The following is a 23,220-nucleotide window of genomic DNA, read 5'->3' as shown; positions in this document are numbered from 1 at the left end:
TCTTCAGATTATTTCCTCCTCTCCATTTCTCTCTCTCTCCCTTTCTGGGACTCCTATTATCTGGAGTCTACTTCTATCCTCCATATCATATCGTTTTTATTTTAAATATGTATAAAACCCATTAATTATTTTGTTCCTCACTGTATCCACTGCTATTTATCCCATCTACTGTGTTCTTTGATAATTACACTTTTCCAAACCTAAAATTTCTACTTGTTTCTTTTAAACATTTTCTTTGTTTCAACTTACTATTATCTTCCCATTGTCTTTTATATGTTCATTACACTGATTTGTTGTCTCTCCATAGTTTCTTTAGGACTGATCTGGGTAGAAAATCAGATTGTCTATTACTGCAATATGAATTAAATATTTTTGATCTTGGGGCACCTGGGTGGCTCAGTCAGTTAAGTGTCTGCCTTCGGCTCACGTCATGATCTCAGGGACCTGGGAAGAGCCCTGCATCAGGCTCCTTGCTCAGCAGGGAATCTGCTCCTCCTCTCCCTGTGTGTGATCTCTCTCTCTCTCTCTCAAATAAAATAAATACAATCCTTAAAAAAATATATTTGGTCTCCTAAATATGACACACCCAGAAACAACTCTGAATATAAGTTTTTCATACACCTTTTGAATTAAAATTATTAGTTGCTCCAAATATTACAAGCATAACAACAAAAAGTCTGAGAAGCATAATTCTAAATACCTAGCTATTATTATATAAAAATACTGTTCTGTCAGGAAGAGGCACATATATATATCCAGAGATCCGTAACTAAAATGACCCTCTGAGTGTGAAAAAAGTAGTTCAGCCATCTATAGAACCAGCTCACCAGGAGACATGATCTCTAACTGTAGGTTTAATCATCAAGGTAACTGGGACATAGCTTCTGCAAACACATGACTAGAAATTAATGTGAAAGGAAGCTGCTTAAGAAAGCAATCAACTGCATTATACAGAGAAAAAGAACACTATCGAGATGGTGATAATCTTTAAACATGATCTAACTAATTGTTCTTATCCTGATGTCAGGTTCACCAACTAACTTCCCAATTATAACTCGTTTTCCCAAGATTACTTTAAGAAAGAATAAGATAAGTAAAACATTTGGCATTCTTGATAATAATGTTTTAATCACAAATGATTAAGTGACATTCTTCACTTCTCCCACATTGGCTTGAGTCAGTCCAACTCCAGGTATACTGACAAAACCAAAAGGAGACTAATAAAACAATCTGTGAAAGAGATGGTAAGAATCTGAACCAAACCACAGCTGTGAGAAGGTGGGATTTTGAAAACAATAAATTAGATATAAAAAGTCATGTCTAGGAACCTTCATCTTAACTAGAAAAAATATTTAGAAGGTACCACTTGGTGACTGATTCAGTCAGGAGTAGGGAGAGAACAGAACGAAAGACAGACATAGTCTTGACAAAATACAAGGAGAGAGGAGAGAACTTCTCAAGAAACACTGAGGATTACAAAAGAAAGTAACTATTTCAGAAACATAGTTTTTACATATATAGGTATCATTATTTATCACTATTATGTAATCATTAAGACATTTTTCTCAAGTACACTAACAGGACAACACTTTTGTAAACACGCTCGAATTATTAATGTATACCTGAAAGTATTTCTTTTGGGGGTAAAACCTACTTCTAAAGTTTCCAGTAATTTAAATGTTCATTAACCCCAAATTACAGAGGTTAAAAAACTAATTTTTTTTCTTTTATGCTAAATGTTTCCACAGCTATTCCCTCTGTCTTCCTTCAAGTTAAACTTTTCTACTTGTTCATCTCATCTGTCCAGTGTTTTTGGTTCATCAAATATTCATCTCTTGCATCTTAACCTATCTTTCCAGAGCCCTCCTTTCCACCTATTAAGACTTTTCTATCTTAAAATAAACCTGATCCAACCTCTTTGTCTTCTCTACCAACACTGCTCAGCCACGATCAATCTCACAGTTTGTTATTTACCCCCATACGGATTTACTTTCAGTTCTGCTTCATGCCCAAACTCTAACCTCATCTATTCATTTGCTCGCTAAACATCTCTACCTAACAGTTTGTTGGCAAATGAATACCCATCCTCCCCCAGCTACTGCCATTCAATTCATTGACAGTTACTACCAGTTCTTCTTGGGAAATGTATGTCCTACTAGTCTAATTTCCATTACCGTCGCTCAGGCCCTCAATACATTTGGCTGGATTACAACAAAAATCTAATTGGTTTCTCTGTTCTCTAGCTCCTTTCAATATTCTTATATGCTACATACAGCCAGATGAACCCTCCTGAACAATAGGTTTTATTTTTTTTCCCCAACTCCAACTATTTCCCAACTACCAACTATTTTCAACTGCTTTGGCTAGTAGCTAAGGCTATTATTTTTCACATATCTCACATCAAATATCAATATCACCATCACTTTACACACCTATGTGTCACTGCTTGTGCTATTTGTATTCTAGGGACTGCGAGTCTAGCCCTGATCTCTATCTCCAAATAACTCAATTTTACCCCTTCTTTAAGCATCAGGTAAAATGTCACATTCTCTGGACAGCTCATTCCCTCAGCTAAAAATAAGTTTCCCTGACCTTGAACTCTTTTTATACTACAGATCATTAAAGAAGCTATAACTGTATGTCTTGAAATTATTTATATACATATTTAGCCGTTTAGATGTTATGTTCCTGAAAGGATCCATTTGCAGTACAATTATTTCCCCAAAGTAAATGACCGTGATTTTAGGTACAGAAAGGACTTTATACTTTTCAAATGAGAAAAGGCTAAGAAACTGTTGAGAAGGAAAAAGTTCCATAGTGCAGGTACTCATAGCTTGCAAGATTAGTTTTATTAGTATGTGCACCTGAGGTTTTTAGGGGTGGGAAAGGGGTGCAGTAGATGCATACCTTAACTGGTTAAGAAGAGTGGATTCAGAATACACACACTCACTCTCAACTGATCCAGTAGTATTTGAAAAATACATTACAGAATTAGAAAGTTATTATAAATCACAGAATATGGTCTTAGATTCTTCTTTCCCTCAGCGAGAGAGAAGGGTAGAAAGTGGTCTTAAAAATCAAAGACCTAGGCATCTAGACTCTGACAGGTAAATAATTTTAGAAATCCTAAAACCCACCCTACCATGTCTTAGGCAATATGACAAATCCAAACAAGTACAACAATAAGAACACGGTAACAGTCCATCCCACCAACCATCCAAAATTAAGGAGAATTCCTTTCAGTTATCATTTTTGGGATTACAGATCCCTGCTATTGCTTTATATGGGAAGGTTTCTTTAAGCTGCATTAGGATTAATTTAACACTATTACCCTTAGAGCCATGCTTGAATTTGGTACATACCTATGAATTTAAGTTCCTGCTTTGTTAGTGCAGAATTGTCATCTCTGTCTAAAGAAAAGACACACTTTAATTTTGAATTTTTAATAACCAGTTTCTAAAAACTACCATGACAAGTATAAGTTAAGAAACTTAAGACATTATAGGGGGTTAAAGCCCCCCCCCCAAAAAAAGGGTTAAAGTAAAAAAACAAACCTATGGAAAATTTAAAAATTATTATAAATTTGTTTTCACTAAAATAAAAAAAAAGCAGCATTCTAAATAGATTGTTAATGGCATTACCATTTAATTAATTTAAAAGTAATTCTTAAAAATTCATTTCCATTTACACTAATCCCTTCACTTTTCAGGTTCTGTCTCTCTTGCAGTTTCAATGAGACATTTATAAATTCATTTTGCTTTATAGTAGTTAACATGCATACTGAAAATTACTTTTTCTCCCCAGTGGCTGATTCACCATCCAAATGTTAATATCCTTCTGTGTTTATCACTTAAGAGTCTCTGAAGCCTATCTTCCAGAAACTTAGAGTGATCCAAGAGACAAATAGCTTGGCTGATTTGAAATGGAAAAAGTCTTACTGTCTTATCTATCATATATGCCTTACACTACTTAGCAAGGCTATATAGTATTAGTCAAATTCCTTCCTGCACAGGAACAAACACTGGAACAAACAGTAGCATTTGTTGCATCCTGGAATATAACAATGTATTGTATAAAAATAAAGAATACCCCAACTATATCAAGTAAGAAGGAAAATCAAGTCTATTGTGAATAAAAGGAAATTAGATCTAGAATGATCTAGATCGATGGTTCTCAATCTCCACACTGTTCACAGTAACAACTTCTCCTATCGGTAATATCTCATTATGTACAGTGAATCTCAAATGATTAATAGGATGTCGTTATGACTGAGAATTGCTCATCTTTGTTCTTAGACCTCTACCTTCTTAAAGCTTCCCTGAAATGAAGAGGGGACACATGTAAAGAACAAAGATCTAGTTTCCTACAAACCATTACGACAAACCTGAGTAGGATTCCATTCTTGAGGAAGAACATTCACCCGTAAAATCAATTAGCATCCATACTTATTCTCAATCCTATAGCAGGTATTTATGAATAATTGGTTGACACTACTTTGCCTCCTCCATCAAATGAGATTTAATTAATGAGCATGGTCGTGACAAACTATAAGCACCATAATTAAAGAAAATTTAAAAGCAGAGTAAATGGGGCACAGAAATCAATTAGCAATATACTGCTGGTGAAAATCTAAGCTCTTTAGCTACTTTAATCTACTATTTCAAAATTGTATTAAAAATGAGAATTGCCAAGACAAACGAATGAACAAATTCCATTATTGCAGCAAAGAACCAAGTTACTACTCTGAGAGAAACAAGAATTGCCTAATGCAAATTTTAATTCCCAAAGAAAATGAACATAATACCAAAAATGAAACCTCTTCCAAGACTGTGTAGCAACCGACAATGATTTATTCATTCAACATTTATGAAACATCAAGTAGATGATGAGCTAAATGCCAATGAAATAAAGATGAATAAAACTACTCTAAATGAATTTATAGTCTAGTAAGAAAAACTGGTAAATAAATAGTTAAAAATCATACCTGAAACAGAACAATGAAAACGAGACAAATGATATGTTAGTTTACAAATGGACTGTAAAGCTAACTATAGGGGCACCTGGGTGGCTCAGGAGGTTAACTGTCTAACTCCTGATTTTGGCTCAGGTCATGATCTCGGTGTCCTGAGATCAAGCCCCGTATTGGGCTCCGTGCTGGGGGTGGAGCCTGCTTGAGATTCTCTCTCTCCCTCTTTCTCTGCCCCCTCCCACTCCCTGCCTGGTTCACATGCGTACTGTCTTTAAAAAAAAAAAAAAAAAGATGAAGAAGAAGAAGAAGAGGAAGAAGAAGAAGGGGGGGGGAGGGAGGAGGAGGAGGAGGAAGAAATGCGAACTACAATCCCTGTACACATACCAATGTTTCATCATTACAAGCATTTTAAATATACCTACTAAATGAAACCAAGAAGTCACACTTACAGTTTAGCAGCATCATGAAATCTAAACTCTCTTAGACAAGCTGGCGAGTTCCAAGGCACCAGCATAAAACCAAATGCCATGAAACGCAAGGCACTCCACTCCATGGGCATCTATTTAAAAGTTTACCCTCCATATATTCTTCTCTTCTTTTTTAAGATCCCATTTATTTATTTGAGAGAGAGCACAAGTGGGAGGAGGAGTAGAGGGAGACGGTCAAGCAGACTCCCCACTGAGCACAGAGACCCAATGCAGGGCTTGATCCAAAGACCCTGAGATCATGACCAAGCCAGCATCAGATGTTTAATCAAGACTGAGTCACCCAGGCACCCTACCACATATTATTCTTTAAAAAATTTAAATGAGGGTGCCTGGGTGCCTCAGTCAAAACTCCGACTCTTGATTTCACCTCAGGTTATGATTTCAGGGTCATGGGACTGAGCCCTTCATCAGGCTCTGCGCTCAGCAGGGAGTCTGCTTGAGATTCTCTCACCTTCTCCCTCTGCCCCTTCCCCTGCTAGTGCATGGGCTCTCTCTCTCTCAAATAAATAAATAAGATATTTAAATGACTATTCTGTCTTTCCAAATTGCCTTAAAAGTTTCCAAAATTACAAGATTTTTACATTGTATCATTCTCCCACCTATTCTCTTTCTCCTTTACTGAGACAATAATCTTAGTATTACTTCTCTAACTCTTAATTTTCCTGAATTTCTCTGGTCACATAAAATTCATCTCACTACACCTATTTTGTTTTTTTTTAGACTGGTTGGAGTGTTTTCCTAAAGGTAATTGTATTGATGGCGATCTTATTTCCTTATCAGAAAGCACCAATTTCAAAAGTTTATGTAATATTACACACACACACCCAGAAGAACCACCACCATTAAGTCCTAAGATCCTCTGTGAGATGTATCAAATTAGGATGTATGTTTAACACTCAACACCTATGACTATTAATTAATACACGATACTTCCTTGGTACTTACACCTTCACTAAAGTCTTAAAACAAGTCTCATAGAAGTAACATTTTAATTTTATGGAGTTCTATATAACAAAACATTTTGCATCACATACTAGAGAATAAATAATGAATATAATCCAGTCTTTAAAACTTTTCAGAACCTTAAATGTCTAATGGAAAACTTTCTATTGTTGTTTCACAAAGGTAAGACAATATGACCAAGATATAAATCACAGAAACAAAAAAAAAATTGTCTAGAGAAGCGGTAGATAAAGACTGAAGAAAGAGCATTAGAACACTGTGTATGAGAACCCTGAAGTTTGTGGTGTTTTTTTCAGAATTAATAATTCTATCAAAAGGTGTCAGAAGAAATTTTACAGGACCACAATTATGCTTGCTTTTAAATTCTTTCGGTAGATAAAGAAAGAAGGAAAATCATAGCAGCAGATACTACCAAAGTCTAAATTATAGATTTTGCAGAGAATAGTAAAGAACGAAACTACAAGTAGGTTATACCAATGCAACATTAAGTTGAAGGGATGAGACTGGAGAGTCTAGTAAGTAGCAGATTATGAAAAACTCCACGTCATTCTAAAAAATTATCTTATAAATACCAGACAATTCTTAAAGGATTTAAGTAAGACAGTGACACAGTCTGATCTGCATTTTTAAATAAGCCACTGATTCTGGTGGCACCTAGAGAATCAACTAGATAATGAAATGAAGGTTAGAAGGTTGCTGAAAGAGTTCATATGACAAATTATGTAGGAATACCGAAGTAGAGGCAGTGAAAACATAGAAAAAACAAGCGACGAGTAACAGGAAAAACCTCTAAGAATAATAATGACAACCAAGAAAATGAGAAGGCAGAGTTTAGTTTACCTCCCTAGCATAACTGATTTAGGTGACTAAATCCCCACAGAGATAAGGAACACAAGAGAAGAAGCAGGCTTTGAATGGGAATATATAGAGGAACAGAGATTTATTAGATTGTTGGAAATGAGCCTGGAGCTCAAGAGAAATTTCTACATTGGTGAGTCTAAATATTTATCAATTTTGTTTATCTTTTCAGAACCAGGTCTTATTTTCAATGATCTTTTCTACTGTCTTTTTAAGGCTCCAATTTATTTTTGTTCTTATCTTTGTTATTACCCTCCTTCTACCAACTCTGGACTTCAATTGTTCTTCTTTTTCTAGTTTCTTGAGGAGTAAGTTATGTTGAGATTTTTCTTATATCTTGAGGTAGGCATTAATTGCTATGAACTTTCCTCTTAAAACTGTTTTTGCTGCATCCAATGAATTTTAGTATGTTACATTTCTATTTTTATCTCAAGGTATCTCTTTATTTCTCTTTTGATTTTTTTCTTTGACCCATTAATTATTCAGTAGCAACGCTGTTTAATCCTGACATAATTGTGTATTTTCCAGTTTTCTTCCTGCAATTAATTTCTAGTTTCATATCACTGTGGTGAATGGCGGAACATATGATCTAAGTTCAAAAATGTGCCACGTGCACTTGAAAAGAATGTATACTCCTTTGTTTTTAAATGGAATGTTCTGTAAATTATCTGTTCAAGTTCATCCAGTCTAACGTGTTATTTAAGGTTGATGTTTCCTTATTGAATTTGTCTCAATGACCTATCAATGATGTAAATAAGGTGTTAAAGTTCCATACTATTATTGTATTGCTATATTTCTCCTTTTAAGTATTAATATTTCCTTTATATGCTTGGGTGCTCCTATATTGGGTGCATAAATATTTATAAATGTTATATCTTCTTGTTAGATTAACCAGTAATACCTTCTTGCAATAAGGCAATTAAATAACCGTGAAGCAGATACGGTAGGCAGAATAACGCCTCCCTCCTTCTCAAAGATGCTCATGCTTTAATGCCCAAAACCTGTGAATATGTTACCTTAAATGGCAACAGGGACTAAAAAAATGTATTTAAATTAAGAACACTGAGACAGAGAGACTGTCCTGGATTATCTGGGAGAGGCCAGTCAAATCATCCAAGTTGTCATAAACTTTGAATCTGAGAATCAGACGGGGCAGAAGCCTGAGAGAGACTCCACCCAACACTGCTGGCTTTGAAGACAGAAGATGGGGCCATTGGTGGGGGGAGGCAGGCAGACTCTAGAATTTGGAAATAGTAAGTTAACAGAGTCTCTCCTAGCACTTTAAAAAAGAAACAAAGCCCACCAACACTCTGATTTTAACCCAGTGAGCCCATGCTAGACTTCTAACCTACAGATTGTAAGATAATAAAAATTTATACTGTTTGAAGTTTGCAGTCATTTGTTACAGGACCATAGAAAATGAATATAGAAGAATAAGACGAAATGTAAATTCTTTTTCTCTTCCTTTCCCAAGGACAAGTTTCAAGCTTTTGTTGCTTAACACTCAATATAATAAAGAAAAAATGTAAATCTAACATTTAACACCTCATACCCAGTAGGATGGTTATAGCAAAAACAATCAAACAAAATAATAGGTGTAGGCAAGGATGTGGAAATATTGGAACCCCTGTGTGCTGCTGGCAGGAATGTAAAATGGTGCACCCACTATGAAAAACAGCAAGGCACTCTATTTTTAAAATAGAACTACCATATGATCCAGCTATTGCATTTCTGGATAAAATGGTGATTCAAATAGATATTTGCACATCTACATTCAGAGCAGTTTATTCACAATGATCAAAAGATGGAAGCAACCCAAGGGTCTCTCAACAGATAAAAGAATAAATGAAATGATGGTATATACATACAATGGAATATTATTCAGTCTTAAAAAGAAATTCTGGGGGCATCTGGGTGGCTCAGTTAGTTAAGCGTCGGCCTTCAGCTCAGGTCATGATCCCTGGGGCCTGGAATCAGGCCTCACATCAGGGTTCCCGCTCACCAAGGAGTCTGCTTCTCCCTCTGCCCCTCCCCCAGCTCGTACTCCCACTCCCTCTCTTGTTCTCAAATAAATAAATAATCTTTAAAAAAAAGGAAATTGTAATTCATGCTATAACATGGATAAACCCTAAGGATATTATACGAAGTGAAATAAGCCATTCACAGAAAGACAAATACTGTAAGAGTCTATTCATATGAAGTATCTAAAACAGTCAAATTCATACAAACAGAAAGTAGAATGGTAGTTGCCCTGGGCAGGGTGGGAGGGAGAAAGGGGAGCTGTTGTTTAAAACCTACAGAGTGTCAGTTTTATAAGATGAAAAAGTCCTGGAGACTGGTTATATAACTATGTGAATATATTTAACACTACTGAACTGTACGTACATTTAAAAATGGTTAAAATGGCAAATTTTGTATGTATTCTACAACAATTTTAAAGAAGAAGCTAACACTGGAAAAAAAGAGAAAACACAAGCATGGATTTTTTCCAACTAAGTCTAAGTGATTCTCCCTCAATCCACCATAGGCAAAATATCATTTCACCAGGTATCACTCCTATGCTTGTCTTTGCAATTAAAAACATAAGTCCAGGGGTGCCTGGGTGGCATAGTTGGACGAGTGCCTGACTCTTGGTTTTGGCTCAGGTTGTGATGTCAGGGTTGTGAGATCAACCTCCCTATAGGGCTCTGCAATCAGCAAGGAGTCTGCTTGGGATTCCCTCTCCCTCTTCCTTTCCTCCAACTGTTCATGCTCTCTCTTTCTCTCTCTCTCATAAATAAATAAATCTTTAAAAATTTAAATTTAATTTAAATTTTTAAAAAAGTCAGAACAATTATCGAGAAATTAAAAGCATCCAAACTGAAACAGAAGAAGTAAAACTGTCATTACTTGCAGACGATATATACAGAAAACCCTGAAGACTCCACCAAAACAAACAAACAAACAAACAAAAAACCCTGTTAGAATAAACAAATTCAGTAAAGTTGCAGGATACAAAATCAATATACCAAAATCTGTTGTGTTTTTATACACAAACAAACTACCAGAAACAAAAATTAAGGAAACAATCCCAGGGGGCACCTGAGTGGCTCTGTCAGTTAAATGACCAACTCTTGATTTTGGCTCAGTTCATGACCTCAGGGTCCTGGGATCAAGCCCTGCACTGGGGTCTGTGCTCACCCACCTGCATATTCTCTCCCTCTCAAATAAATAAATCTTTTTAAAATCTCCCATTTATAATTACATCAAAAAATAAAATACATAGGAATAAATTTAATCAAGAAGATGAAAGATCTACATACTGAAAACTGTAAGACATCAATGAAAGAAACTGAAGACACAAATAAATGGAAAGATATTCCATATTCATGGATTGAAGTAACTAATATTGTTTAAATATCCATACTACTCAAACCACTCTACAGATTCAACACAATCCCTTATCAAAATTCTAATAGTATTTTTCACAAAAATAGAATAACCCCAAAATCTGTATGAAACCACAAAAGACCCCGAATAGCCAGAGCAATCTTGAGAACAAAGCTGGAGGCTTCATACTCCCTGATTTTAAACTACATTACAAAGCCGTAATAATCAAAACAGTATGACAACGGCATAAAAACAGACACATAGATAAATGAAACACAATGAAGAGCCCTCCCTCCAAAAAACCATGCAGATAAGGTCAATTTATTTACAAGGAGCCAAGAATATACAAAGGACAGTCTCTTCAATAAATGGTGTTAGGAAAACTGAACTACATATAAAAGAATGAAACTGGACCACTACCTTACACTGTATACAAAAATTAACTCAAAATGGATTGAAGACTGAATAATGTAAGACCATAAAACTCTTAGAAGAAAACACAGGCAGTAAGCGCCTTGACATCAGTCATGATATTTTGGATATGACCAAAACAAAAACAAAACAAAACAAAACCCCAAGTATAGGATACCAAACTAAAAAAGGTACTGAATAAAAAAATAATAAAATCAAATTGAATGGTACTGCACAACAAAGGAAACCATCAACAAAATAAAAAGGCAATGCACTGAATGGGAGAAAATATTCACAAACCTGTATCTGATAAGAGGTTAATATTCAAAATCTGTTTCAAAAACTCATATAACTCAGGGCACCTGGGTGGCACAGTTGGTTAAGTGTTTGCCTTCAGCTCAGGTCATGATCTTGGGGTCCTGGGATCGAGCCCCACGTCAGGCTCCCTGCTCAGCGGGGAGTCTGCTTCTCCCTCTGCCCCTTCCCCCCACCCACCCCGGCTCATGTTTTCTTCCATGCTCCCTCTCAAATAAATAAATAAGATCTTAAAAAAACAAAACAAAACAAAAAACAAAACAAAAAATCCTCATATAACTCAAAGGCAAGAAAACCCCCAAACAATCTTATTAAAAAATTGGCAGAGGACCTGAATGGGTATTTTTCCAAAGAAGACATACAGATGCCCAACAGGTATATGAAAGATGCTTAATATCACCAGTCATCAGGGGGCGCCTGGGCGTTGGTTAAGTGTCTGCCTTCAGCTCAGGTCATGATCCCAGGGTCCTCCGGGATGGAGCCTGCATCAGGCTCCCTGCTCAGCGGGGAGCATTTCTCCCTCTCCCTCTGCCTGCTGCTCTCCCTGACTGTGCTCTCTCTCCTATCCCTCTCTCTCTGTCAAGTAAATCAATAAAATTTTTAAAAGGAAAAAAAAAAAAAAGACCACTAATCATCTGGGAAATGCCAATCACAACCACACTGAGATATCACCTCGTATCTATTAGAATAGCTATTATCAAAAAGTCAAGAAATAGTAAGTATTGGCCAGGATGTAGAGAAAAGGGAATCTTTTGGGAATGTATAATGGTACAGTCACTATGGAAAAGTTTGGAAGTTCCTCAATAAGGTAAAAGTTGCACTACCATATGATCCAGCAATTCCACTTCTGGATATTTATCTGAAGAAAATGAAAATACTGATTTGAGAAAATATATATGCACCCCATGTGCAATGTAGCATTATTGACAATTTAGCCAAGGCATGGAAACAACCTAAATGGCTATCAATGGGTGAATGGTAACAAAAATATGCTATATATACAAACAACAGAATATTATTCAGCTATAAAAATGAAGAAAATCTTGTGATTTGTGACGTGAATGGACCTGAAGGGCATTATGCTAAATGAAATAAGTCAGATGGAAAAGATAAATACCGTATGATCTCATACATGGAATCTAAAACAAAATAAAACCCAATATATTTCCAAGCTCATGAATATAGAGAATAGATTGGTGGCTGCCTGGGGAAACAGGAGGGGGAGAGGAAGCAAAATGGGTGAAGGAGGTCAAAGGTACAAACTTCTAGATGTAAAATGAAGAAAGAAAATATAAAAGTCCATTATTTATTTCATTTTTCTAGATTATGTGACTAAGAACACACAAGTATCTGAGTACACTACTGTAGTGTTTTCTCTCAGACACAATCTTGTAAAACACAAAATTTTAAAGAAAATCTGTGTTCATTTTATTAATCCCATGACATTCATTTCATTCACCCATACAGAAAAACATGACAACTGTCCCATTAAATTGACACAATCCAGTACTCTGTCAGCTAATAACGGCAGAGGATTTATGTGGCAATTCATTCACAATTGCTCCCCACAATATCTACTTTCCTTTTATTCCAAGTATACGCTTTGTTCAAACTTTCAGTGTTTCTCTAAATTCTAATAGTCCAAAATTAAAGAGTAAGATTTAACTACGCAAACTGAATAAGATGTTAAAAACTCTTGTTTTTATACTTCCCCACCAAAGAATGGTAACATATTTAGTTTATTTTCAAGAATGCTTCCAATCCCTTTTTCTCTAGATATCTAAAGTTCAAGAGCTCCATGTTATCTGGAAAATTCATTATCTGAGACTCTGAAGTTCCAGGTTACACAGAGGAAACAAGAATTATAAACAAATGTACTCATTAATAAAACAGTAATTTATAAAATGGATTTCCCATTTTGACCACCAACATCCTCAGAATCAATACAAGTGTCTATGTCTGCTCATCATGCCATTAGTCTCTTGCTAGCTATAGATTTGTAAGCATCTGACAATATAATCCAAACACAACACAAATTGACTACATTAAACCACATTACCAAAATACGCAAGATTTCATAAAGTTAATGAAAATGTGCTAGAAACTTCTGGTATCACATAAACTATCTTGAACAGATAAATAACGGAAAACAATCAACAAAGACACTAAGTTCAATTTTTTTTGATCATTAAAGTATTAAAGACGGTTCTTTAAAACTGAAGAAACNATATAATCCAAACACAACACAAATTGACTACATTAAACCACATTACCAAAATACGCAAGATTTCATAAAGAATGAAAATGTGCTAGAAACTTCTGGTATCACATAAACTATCTTGAACAGATAAATAACGGAAAACAACAAAGACACTAAGTTCAATTTTTTTTGATCATTAAAGTATTAAAGACGGTTCTTTAAAACTGAAGAAACACTCGAGCATTTCTGCAAAAATGAGTTTCATTATAATTACACTGCAAAATTGAAAAAAAGCTAGCATTTTTGTCACATATCCTATTTAGAACCCAACTCTGCAGAAAATTCAACTCCCCTATAAAAACCTGGTTCCAAACTAGACATCATCTAAAAGGCTATCTTCCATTTATTCAGTATATAAAATATAGGGGCAAAATAATAAAAGTATTCTACACACTAATTTTTTTAAATCTCCAAAACAAAATTCACATTTCAAGTTGTGGAAGAAGCAGCTAATTCCTGACATAGGAACCAATTACTAACTGCACTGAGAAAAGAGAGCTCAAAAGAACTAGAAAAACTATTTACAAAAATAGAAAAAAGACTTTCATAAAGTTAGAACAACACTATTATCATTTTGCTTTACAAAGAGACAATAAAAGCTAAACTGATGAACTATATTGACCTATTATCCTCCTGTAGGCAATCTACAAAAACTTTTCACTAGCAGGCTGAACAATTGACTCACGGCAGAGCTGGATTTCATCTTCTCAATAGAACATGCAAGCTTTCAATTGGGGTTCTCTATAAAAGGCAACCTTTATGATAAATGAACCACCAGAGAAGATTCTAATAAAACTTACCATTGTGTATTGCATTCAGCAACTCTGAGAAAGCTTTTAAGTAAGGAAAAAAGGACTTCAGGTTAAGATCATTCTCAAACACACAAAAGAAATACATAGGCATAGGCTGAATCAGTGTAATAAAATCTCAGTAAGTCTATTATGTATCATTGTTTGAATCATTAAAACTGCAAGTTTGGCTCAGTTTTTACACGTATAAATTTATAAATATTGTATTTCATTTGCCAATCTATCACATAATAAGTTTAAGTAAAATGTTAGATATATTGTCATAATGGTGACAATTTTTCTTAGTAATAAATATATACGTAAAATTACTTTTAAGAAGACACTTAACAGTCTGTAATGTCTTTCCTGCTAAAAGTATCGATAGGATGCAATTCTATATAGGTAAATCTACCTCAACAAATTCTATACTCAGCAATATTTATTATAAAGAAAAACTTCATTTTATCATCTAACCTGATCAAACATTCTCATTTCCTAGACTTCAGTATAATACTCTCAACATATACAAAGGTCAAAGCAAGAAAGCTACCTAATGCCAATATACAAATAGTGAAAAATCATATTAACATTAAGATTAGTGGAAACCAAATTCTGAAAATATTACTTCAACAGGGAACAAAAGTCACAGTTCTGCCACTGAAGCACCATATTAAAAAGCCATAAATAATTAAAATTTGGTCACAATGACTCTAATATGGATCCTGAACATAGGACAACCAGCAAGTTCTCTCTGTAGGAGAAAAAAAATCTATTCAATTAAGAACCAATTGCATTTCGGAAAATTGAAATTTAGAGGTTCAGTAGTGGCATAATATAACAGAAAAAAAACACTCAAGTAGAAGTCAAAAAGCCTGGGTTACCAACCCAGTTCGACAACTTACTAGTTGTTGGACAAGCTCCATCATGCCGATACTGCATGGAAATTTCTGTTGGGAGGGAGGAGAAAGGAAATCAGCAAAGAAGTTGCCAGTGACTCAAGGACAGAAAAAGAAACAGGCCAGAAAAACAGGGAAACATTCACCTGAAAGTCTAACTGAGAAGGGCAAACAGAACGGTGGAAATAGAAATTATAAGCCAGTACCTGGGATATGACAGGTAGAAGGACCAAGAATTCTCACAAATCTTTAAATGGGATAGTATGCGAATGTCTGTGTGTTCATGTGTGTGCAAAGAATGACAAAAAGACATAGGGCTTACGAGTAAATAGGCGAGACAAGTGTCTAAGAAAAAAAGGATTCATAGTAAGAGGGAGTATCGTTAACAACACACTAATGTGTTTTATACAATTCATTAGATGAGAACAATTTATCAAAAACATCTGAATTCCATGGTCAATTAAATTACTATTGAAGTACGAAAATTATTTAGTTTATACCTGAGCAGAAATCTATGATGTATATAACAGTATAAAACTTGCTGAACTACACTCTGCTTACTTTCTTGTACCTTTCATTTGTGGTGACGATCATGAATGAATAAACCATTACGCTTACTCTTTTGCTCCACCCAAATGAGGAGAACAAGGAGAGGATGACGTGAAGCAATAAAACACTGCTACAAGCAAAAGCTGCTGAGAAAATGAAAAATCAATTTCTATATGACATTCCCAAGGAAAAAATAACTGATAAAACTAGGACCAAGTCTGTAACTCAAAGGAACTCGCCTGCTAATCCTGGAAACAACAGCTATTCCTTTGTAGCTAACATTGGTCCAATTTTTCTTAAAAGAAGAATATCTGGAATTACTCTGGATACTACTTAACCAAAAACATGACTTCTAGAAACCATGTGTACAACAGAGTCTTCAAGGCAACCATCACTCACACATCTACCCATACGCTTATCTCAGAAGTCAAGTCCAATCACGGGCCCACTCCAAATGACTTGAAATAAGAAAGACAAAAGCAAGGCAGAGCAAGCCAGCACTCACTTTTAATCATTTTAATGTTTAAAAAAAAAAACAAATAAACATTATATTAGATACTGTTCAAGAATCAAACCTTTAGACCAGTTTAGTATAAGTCCTTTCCAGGTGGCACTCAAAACTGAGACATGGTGGGAGACTCTGCGATCTTTAATGGTCATTAATAAATTCAAGTGATATTTTAAAAGGGAGGGCTACTGAAGAGATTGACATGGTACATTACAGAGAAATGGTAACTGTTCGGAATAGTGCCAAAAAATAATCAAAGGACACTAATAATAATAGAAGGATTTTTTCAATGGGGAACAAATTGGAACATGGCTATTCTGGCCTTTGATCTGGGACTTTTGCAGAAAGACATCCTGGTACAGGGCCAGCAAATTTTCAAATCATCAAGGAAGAAAACAAAAATCAGAGGATTTTCCAAGGAAGCAAACTGAAAGATATATTCTGGTCTAGCAGCACCCAATATCCTATATGATTTTCATTTATGACCCTATATAATCAATTTATATAAAATAATAAACCTGAGTCATTAAGATGGGTTTAAAGTATGTTCAATAACTGTATATTCTCTTTAGTCTACAATACTGTATTAGTTACTCTTGTGAGTTTATTAATCTTTATATCTTTATGAGTTTATTAATCTTTATATCTTTGTGAGTTTATTAATCTTTATATCTTTATTTGTTTACAGAATCAGTCTACTCCTAATTAAAATATTTTACCAGGGAAAAATGTCTCAATTTCATTTTATTAACCTACTTAGAAGTAGATATATTTCTTAACAACCAGTTCATAGACACATGGGCTCAAGTTAAACTTTCATAACCTTCATATTTCAGAAAACAGAACAAACTTCTCTTGAATGCTCTATTCATATTAATAACTCATCTCCCTGAAATCTGTAATCATGAAATACACAGGGTCAGAATCAAACAACTACGCTCCCAGAATCTCCTTTCATAGCATTTATCACCACTGAAGAATTTCATCAATGAAACAGATTTCAAGTATCTTAACTTCGAAAGGTATGACCACATTATATTAGAGAACTAGAGACTAAGATTTTAAAAAAACAGGTAAACTTCAAAAGGACATAGTATGCCCAAAGAAAATAAGTTAATGCTAAATCGTCAACTACTTACCATTTAACGAATACCAGATTTTTTCCAAAGAAAATGACAAGATATTGATTTTTATGAAGAAAAAATTTCTTCATAAACTTTCACCTTAGTAAATCATAAACTCTCATAATATGGTTGAGATAAATAGGAAAAAAGAAAAGGACAAATACAACATATCAACTCTTCCAAATGCTGTATTAATTTTCAATGTTTCAAAAATCCTACTTGTTTAAGATCTCAAAAGAATATATAAGAAAGAATTCAATTAAAAGCTTAACACAATCTATACACCAAAACTTAAAACTTTTAGTAGCCACTTAAAACAACACACTGATTTCCCATTTTGGACAAGACACTGTAACAGTACACTTATCAGGATGTACTTCAACTTATTACAATAAAAATCTTATAATCCAAACCCTTGATCAGACAAGGAATTTATAAGTGTGTTCTGGCTTTCTATTCTGACAGGACCTGAAATTCCTAAAATAAATATCTTGCTTTTGTACATGCTACTATAATTTGAATATGTCATGACAGGATTTTGATTACTATTAAGTTGATGCTTCTAACAATTTTAAGACAATCACATCATAAGTACCTGATTCTACTTCTGCTGTATATCCTAGTTGTAGTAAAACTGGAGAAATTACAACAACAGTAATAGTAGCTGCCTTGCCTATTTCACAAGATTGTTCTTATCAACAAATAAGATAGTAATTATAAAGTTCTTTAGAAACCGTTAAATGCTCTCAAATATAAGATATTACCATTACTGCAAGCTGATGGAAGCAACGTATTTTTTTTCCGTCAATGAAATTCTTTTAATGGTAAGTTGCCAGAACTAAGTACAGGAAACTTNGATGCTCTCAAATGTAAGATATTACCATTACTGCAAGCAACGTATTTTTTTTCCGTCAATGAAATTCTTTTAATGGTAAGTTGCCAGAACTAAGTACAGGAAACTTTAAGATCAACAGCCTGTAAGTCTGATTTCTTCAGCTTTACATTCAACTTTCTATATACCCATCCTGCCCTACTTAATCAACATTACCACCAACTACCCGGCAAATTAGATTTCCCTATTAGTTTTATCCCACAAATATAACTTTACTTTCTTTTCTGATAATATTGTTGGACCTTCTCTGCCTACTCCAAAGTATAATTCAAATTCCAATTTCTCCACGGTCTTTTCCAACTTAATTAATACATCCTTAACTGGTCTGTAATACTACATGAAAAGCTTTACCAATAATTTCACTTGCAATCTAACTATAAACACTTGGAAGTCAAGTATAAAATCACACAGGATATCACTAACTACATAATATGTTCTCAGTGATTACTAACAGTATTCATTCATTAAAAAAAAAAAAAGGGGTTCAGCATTTATTATATACAAAGCACTGTGCTGGCAGTGAGGTGACAGTGATGGACATGATACACAGCCCCTACCCTCCATGAAGCTAGGATTATATAGTGTGTGTTATAGTCTAACATCATAGCCAACAAATGCTTACAAAGGTCACCTTCATCATTACTAAATTATCACCCTGTCATGAAAGCAAACAAATCTTTTGGAAAGGGCATCATGCAAAAACAATTCTTGGTAAAACAGTACATAGTACACATCTCTTCTTCCTACTTATTAATGTGGGAAGAAAGTTTCCTGGTTTTACAACTGCTAAATGATTTCTCTATCTAAAATCTGTTGAAAGAAAACTCAGCATTTTCATACCTGTAGGAGACAGTATTATTGCAAGTGAAATTACTGGCTTAAATTTTCTCACTGATCCCATTGCTTAAAGTATGACTGACATTATACTAGCGTGGTTGCAAACCTTCATGAGCAAACACCCCTTGAATTTTAGAGTTCAGGGTCTCTGGAATCAAGGAAAATGCATTGTTCTACTACTTAAAGCTGTGAGAATTCTGTCTCTGTTCCTTCATCTGTACAATAAGTAATAATACTCAACACTTGTCCAGTGCCTAAGACAGCTGTAGTACATACTACGTTTCAACAGCAGTTAGCAATTCTTAACTTATAATTAAGAGGACATACTTCCTAAATACCTATGACATTTAGCCAGTTTCTCCCAAGTAAGAATAGACTTTTTAGCACTAAGTTTATCAATAAGGGTGTGCTCTGAACTAGTCATAAAACTTTTATTAAAATGTATAAAATTAAAGAGTATATTACTACCTCAAATAGTTTTAAGTAACTAATTTCAGTGCACAATTATGGCTTTAACAAAACATAGAATCTTCAGTTATTTTTAAGCACACTTTTAAGGAAAAAAATCCTAGCAAGTCTAAATTTAAGTAATTTATTTCCATGAAATAATAATACTTGCAGAAGTTTCTCCCTAAATTTCTTTCCCTAATGGTAAGGTAAAAGGGATACAAATTCATGCTTTTCTGCCATAGATGTACCACAAACACTACCCTCCGAAAACAATAATTGTGAAAAGAACACTATTTCCCAAGGCTAAAATCTCTCTAAATCCATAACAGGTAAGAAAATCTTTTCACAGATGTAAACCAAGACTTTAATTCCATTAATTTGAGGATGTGTATTTCGAATAGCATCCAAATGCAATTTCTGAAATTCAGTAATTTTCAGACTATGCTTATATGTATAGGGTATCAGTAAGGAACTCTTCACAAAAGCAAATTCAGGCTTAATTTTCTCAGTATGTTTTTCATCTGATTACTGTGTATCTTGCTAAAAATGAGTATGAACTCAATGTTTTCTGAGTAGATTTGTCTAAATTTATTTATTTATTTATTTTTTAACTAGGGGCTAGGGCTAGTTGCTAAGCCCCCCTGGCCTGAAAGAAAACATATGAATATACATAAAATAAATGAATATACATAAAACGTATATCCAAGTGTGCAATATACTTTTTTTCAATGGATTTATTTCTCATTACAATTTATATCATTCCCCCTCTAACACAGTGGTTGTCAACTAAGAGTGATTCTGCACCCTCCCCCCAACATTTTTGTCACTATTGGGGGGGTGAAGGGGAATTCTGGGTGCTACTGGCATCTAGTGGGTAGAGGCTGGGAATCTTGATAAACGTCCTACAATGCACAGGACAGGATTGCACAACAAGTAACTATTCCAACCAACATGTCAATAGTGCCAAGACTAAGAAATCATGGTCTAGTCTAAACCCATCCTTAATGCTTCTAATAAAAAAATCCTGTCACGGTTTCCACTCATTTCTCAAAACAAACAACTTGTCCAACAGGTCCAAGGTGGTACTGAAGCGAGCCGGGAAAAACAGAAAGAGAAAGAAATCCCTGGCTGTGATCTTGGGCGCTTATTTTACCTATCCAGGTCTCAGTTTTAACAGCTGTAAAAAGGGGGAATAAATAGCCCTTACTTCATAAAACTGGTGTGGGGATTAAACAAGATAATAAATATAAAGCATTAACAGGCCCTGGCACAAAGACAGCTATAGTTAATAATTTTCACATCTGACCTTCACATATGCTCTTTTCTTCCTTAGAATGGTATTTGTTCACTTACTAAAATTAATGTCTGTGTAACTATAAAAACAATCCAAAAGTCTGTATTTATAAAATATACATGAGCATTCATTTAAATTGCATTCATTATATTTCCATACCATTTCCTACCTATCCTCTCCACCAATTAATAGAACTGATAAAATCCGTAACAGTTTATTTTAGCCAAAATCTCATCATTTCTACAATCAGAAATCTAAAATCAAAACAGGTGAGGTTTACAACACTTAATTAAAATCATTTACCTCAAATTCAAGATCAATTTAAAAGATAAATGTTGACATTTAGCTAATATCTAAACTGTTAAGTTTTTGTCTAAAAACATGGAACTTCAAATTTTTAAGAATTGACAATATTCATAATATAAAATATAGGTTAAAAAAGCATCCCAATGATGTGAATAACAACGTATGTAATGTTAATTCATTCCTACTATAATAATGGCTAAAAACTGTGAGACATACTTGAAAATAAAACGAATATAAATCATTTCAGATATCGTCTGAAATAAAATATGACTCTTAAAGTTCATATATTTAAGTTATTTTACCACTGATTGAAAAATATTCCAGATGGATAATTCAAGTAGAATTTGTGTGAGGGAGTACTGAGAAAATGAAGACTAATTAAACTTTAGAAAATGAAAGCTCAAACAAGCACCAATCAAAAACATAGTGCAAAACTATGCAAAACTCTCACACCTTAATTGTGATTTCTGATTTGGGTTTAAAATACTGTGCAGGCAAAGCAAAAACAAAAATGGGAAATTAATTTCAGGTATTTCATAAGAAGTGAGTGACCAATAAACCATTTAGCCTACATTTAGTTAAGTAAACTATCAGATTAGTGCCAAACATCCGGTCCAAACACCAAATCATCTTCCTAAGATCTTAACACATTTTTTTTCATTAAGACAAGTACATGTCATTTAGCAACTCAACGTATTAACAAAACAATAGTTTAAAATGAATTTCCCTTTTGGGATAAAGGAACGGTGGTGATGGGGGGGATAAGTAAGAAAAACAATGGGCAAATCCCTACCTGAACCAACTGGAGATGAGCCAACACTAAGACTTTGTAAACTTCCATTCCTGAGCAATGTAGGAGATTTCTGAAGACTAGAGCTTGTTACACTTCCTGCAGCTGATGCTACAGATGATGTTGGTGAAGCAGAAGAAACTGAGAGATGAGAAACATTCTCTTGATTTTTGTTTCCTTTAGGTCTACCAGGCCCATGCTTACTTTGTTTATTTCCTTTTCTTTTCTTTTCCTTTACAGTTTCTTCTTCTATGCCAGAAGTTTGAGCCCGCTTATATCCTGCTGTTGGAAGGCTGGAATTACCCAAATCTCCAGGTGAATTTTCAAAGCTTTTAGGCTGTGAAATAACAGCTGAGGTCGAAGGGAGACCCATAATGGAACTAAAACTATTTACCCCCCCTTCCTGGCTTCCAGACTCTCCTTTATGTACATCTTTGGTTGATGATGACTGTTGGGAGTGAGTATAACTGTCATTACGCAGATCTGAGTCTGTAAAGCTCAAGAAATCCTGGGGAGACTGTACTGAACTTCCCGAAGATGATTTTACACTGCCTGGAGTTCCTGAAAAACTGCCTGTAGTAAAATAAAAAAGGGGGGAGGGGTAGGAAAAGAAAAAAATTGGATGCAAAAGTTCCCACGAGCAGTAGAAATGATACAATCATCAAAAAGAGATGGAGAAAAAAAAACTAACTATAAAATTTAGGACATCACTATGTAACAGAATTTTTAAAAGGTTATTATCAAAATCAAGTTGATCTATAAAATTATCTTCAAAAAATATGTCATTTCATAGCTATTAAACTGAATATTAACTCAAGTTGCAAGCCATTTGTTCTACAATGACCAAGATGTAAGATATGCTTTATTTAACCTACCTTTTACTATGGCAACATTCCTCAACGTTCCCCCAAATACCTGTGTATGCTTGAGGAAGGACTGAAGAACAGCAAAATCTCAAAGTTTGACCAGACTACTATGTATTCCTCTTTTTTAATTACTGATGATTTGATGTAAACATTCCCAACACACACCCAGAACCAAAAGATGCTGCTTAGGTTTTAAGTTCTGAGTTTTAACTTCAAGATAATGTTAGTGAATATTATTATTCAGTTAAATCTACCCCACCAAAACATGGATTTGATAAAAGAATATT

The 23,220-nt window shown here is 34.4% G+C and overlaps 1 protein-coding gene across 18 annotated transcripts in view; it reads right to left on the bottom strand.

The window, feature by feature from the left end:
- Positions 1 to 23,220, bottom strand: part of MLLT10 (MLLT10 histone lysine methyltransferase DOT1L cofactor) — a 242,357-nt gene that overhangs the window by 40,922 nt on the left and 178,215 nt on the right. For 10 of the 18 annotated variants that reach the window (XM_011226891.3, XM_011226885.3, XM_011226879.3 and 7 more), the window contains 4 exons: positions 22,071 to 22,640; positions 15,324 to 15,368; positions 14,434 to 14,466; positions 3,363 to 3,410 (listed from right to left, as the gene is read on the bottom strand). The exons of 1 other annotated variant lie outside the window; for it this stretch is intronic. In XM_011226891.3, the coding sequence (XP_011225193.1) occupies positions 3,363 to 3,410; positions 14,434 to 14,466; positions 15,324 to 15,368; positions 22,071 to 22,640 (696 nt within the window). The remainder of the gene's footprint in view (positions 1 to 3,362; positions 3,411 to 14,433; positions 14,467 to 15,323; positions 15,369 to 22,070; positions 22,641 to 23,220) is intronic. 7 more of the 18 variants (XM_034644098.1, XM_002913147.4, XM_011226910.3 and 4 more) reach the window with 7 other exon arrangements.

Source organism: Ailuropoda melanoleuca, chromosome 15, assembly GCF_002007445.2.
Source record: "Ailuropoda melanoleuca isolate Jingjing chromosome 15, ASM200744v2, whole genome shotgun sequence".
Classification (NCBI taxonomy): domain Eukaryota; kingdom Metazoa; phylum Chordata; class Mammalia; order Carnivora; family Ursidae; genus Ailuropoda; species Ailuropoda melanoleuca.
This window is presented reverse-complemented; position numbering and strand designations above follow the sequence as displayed.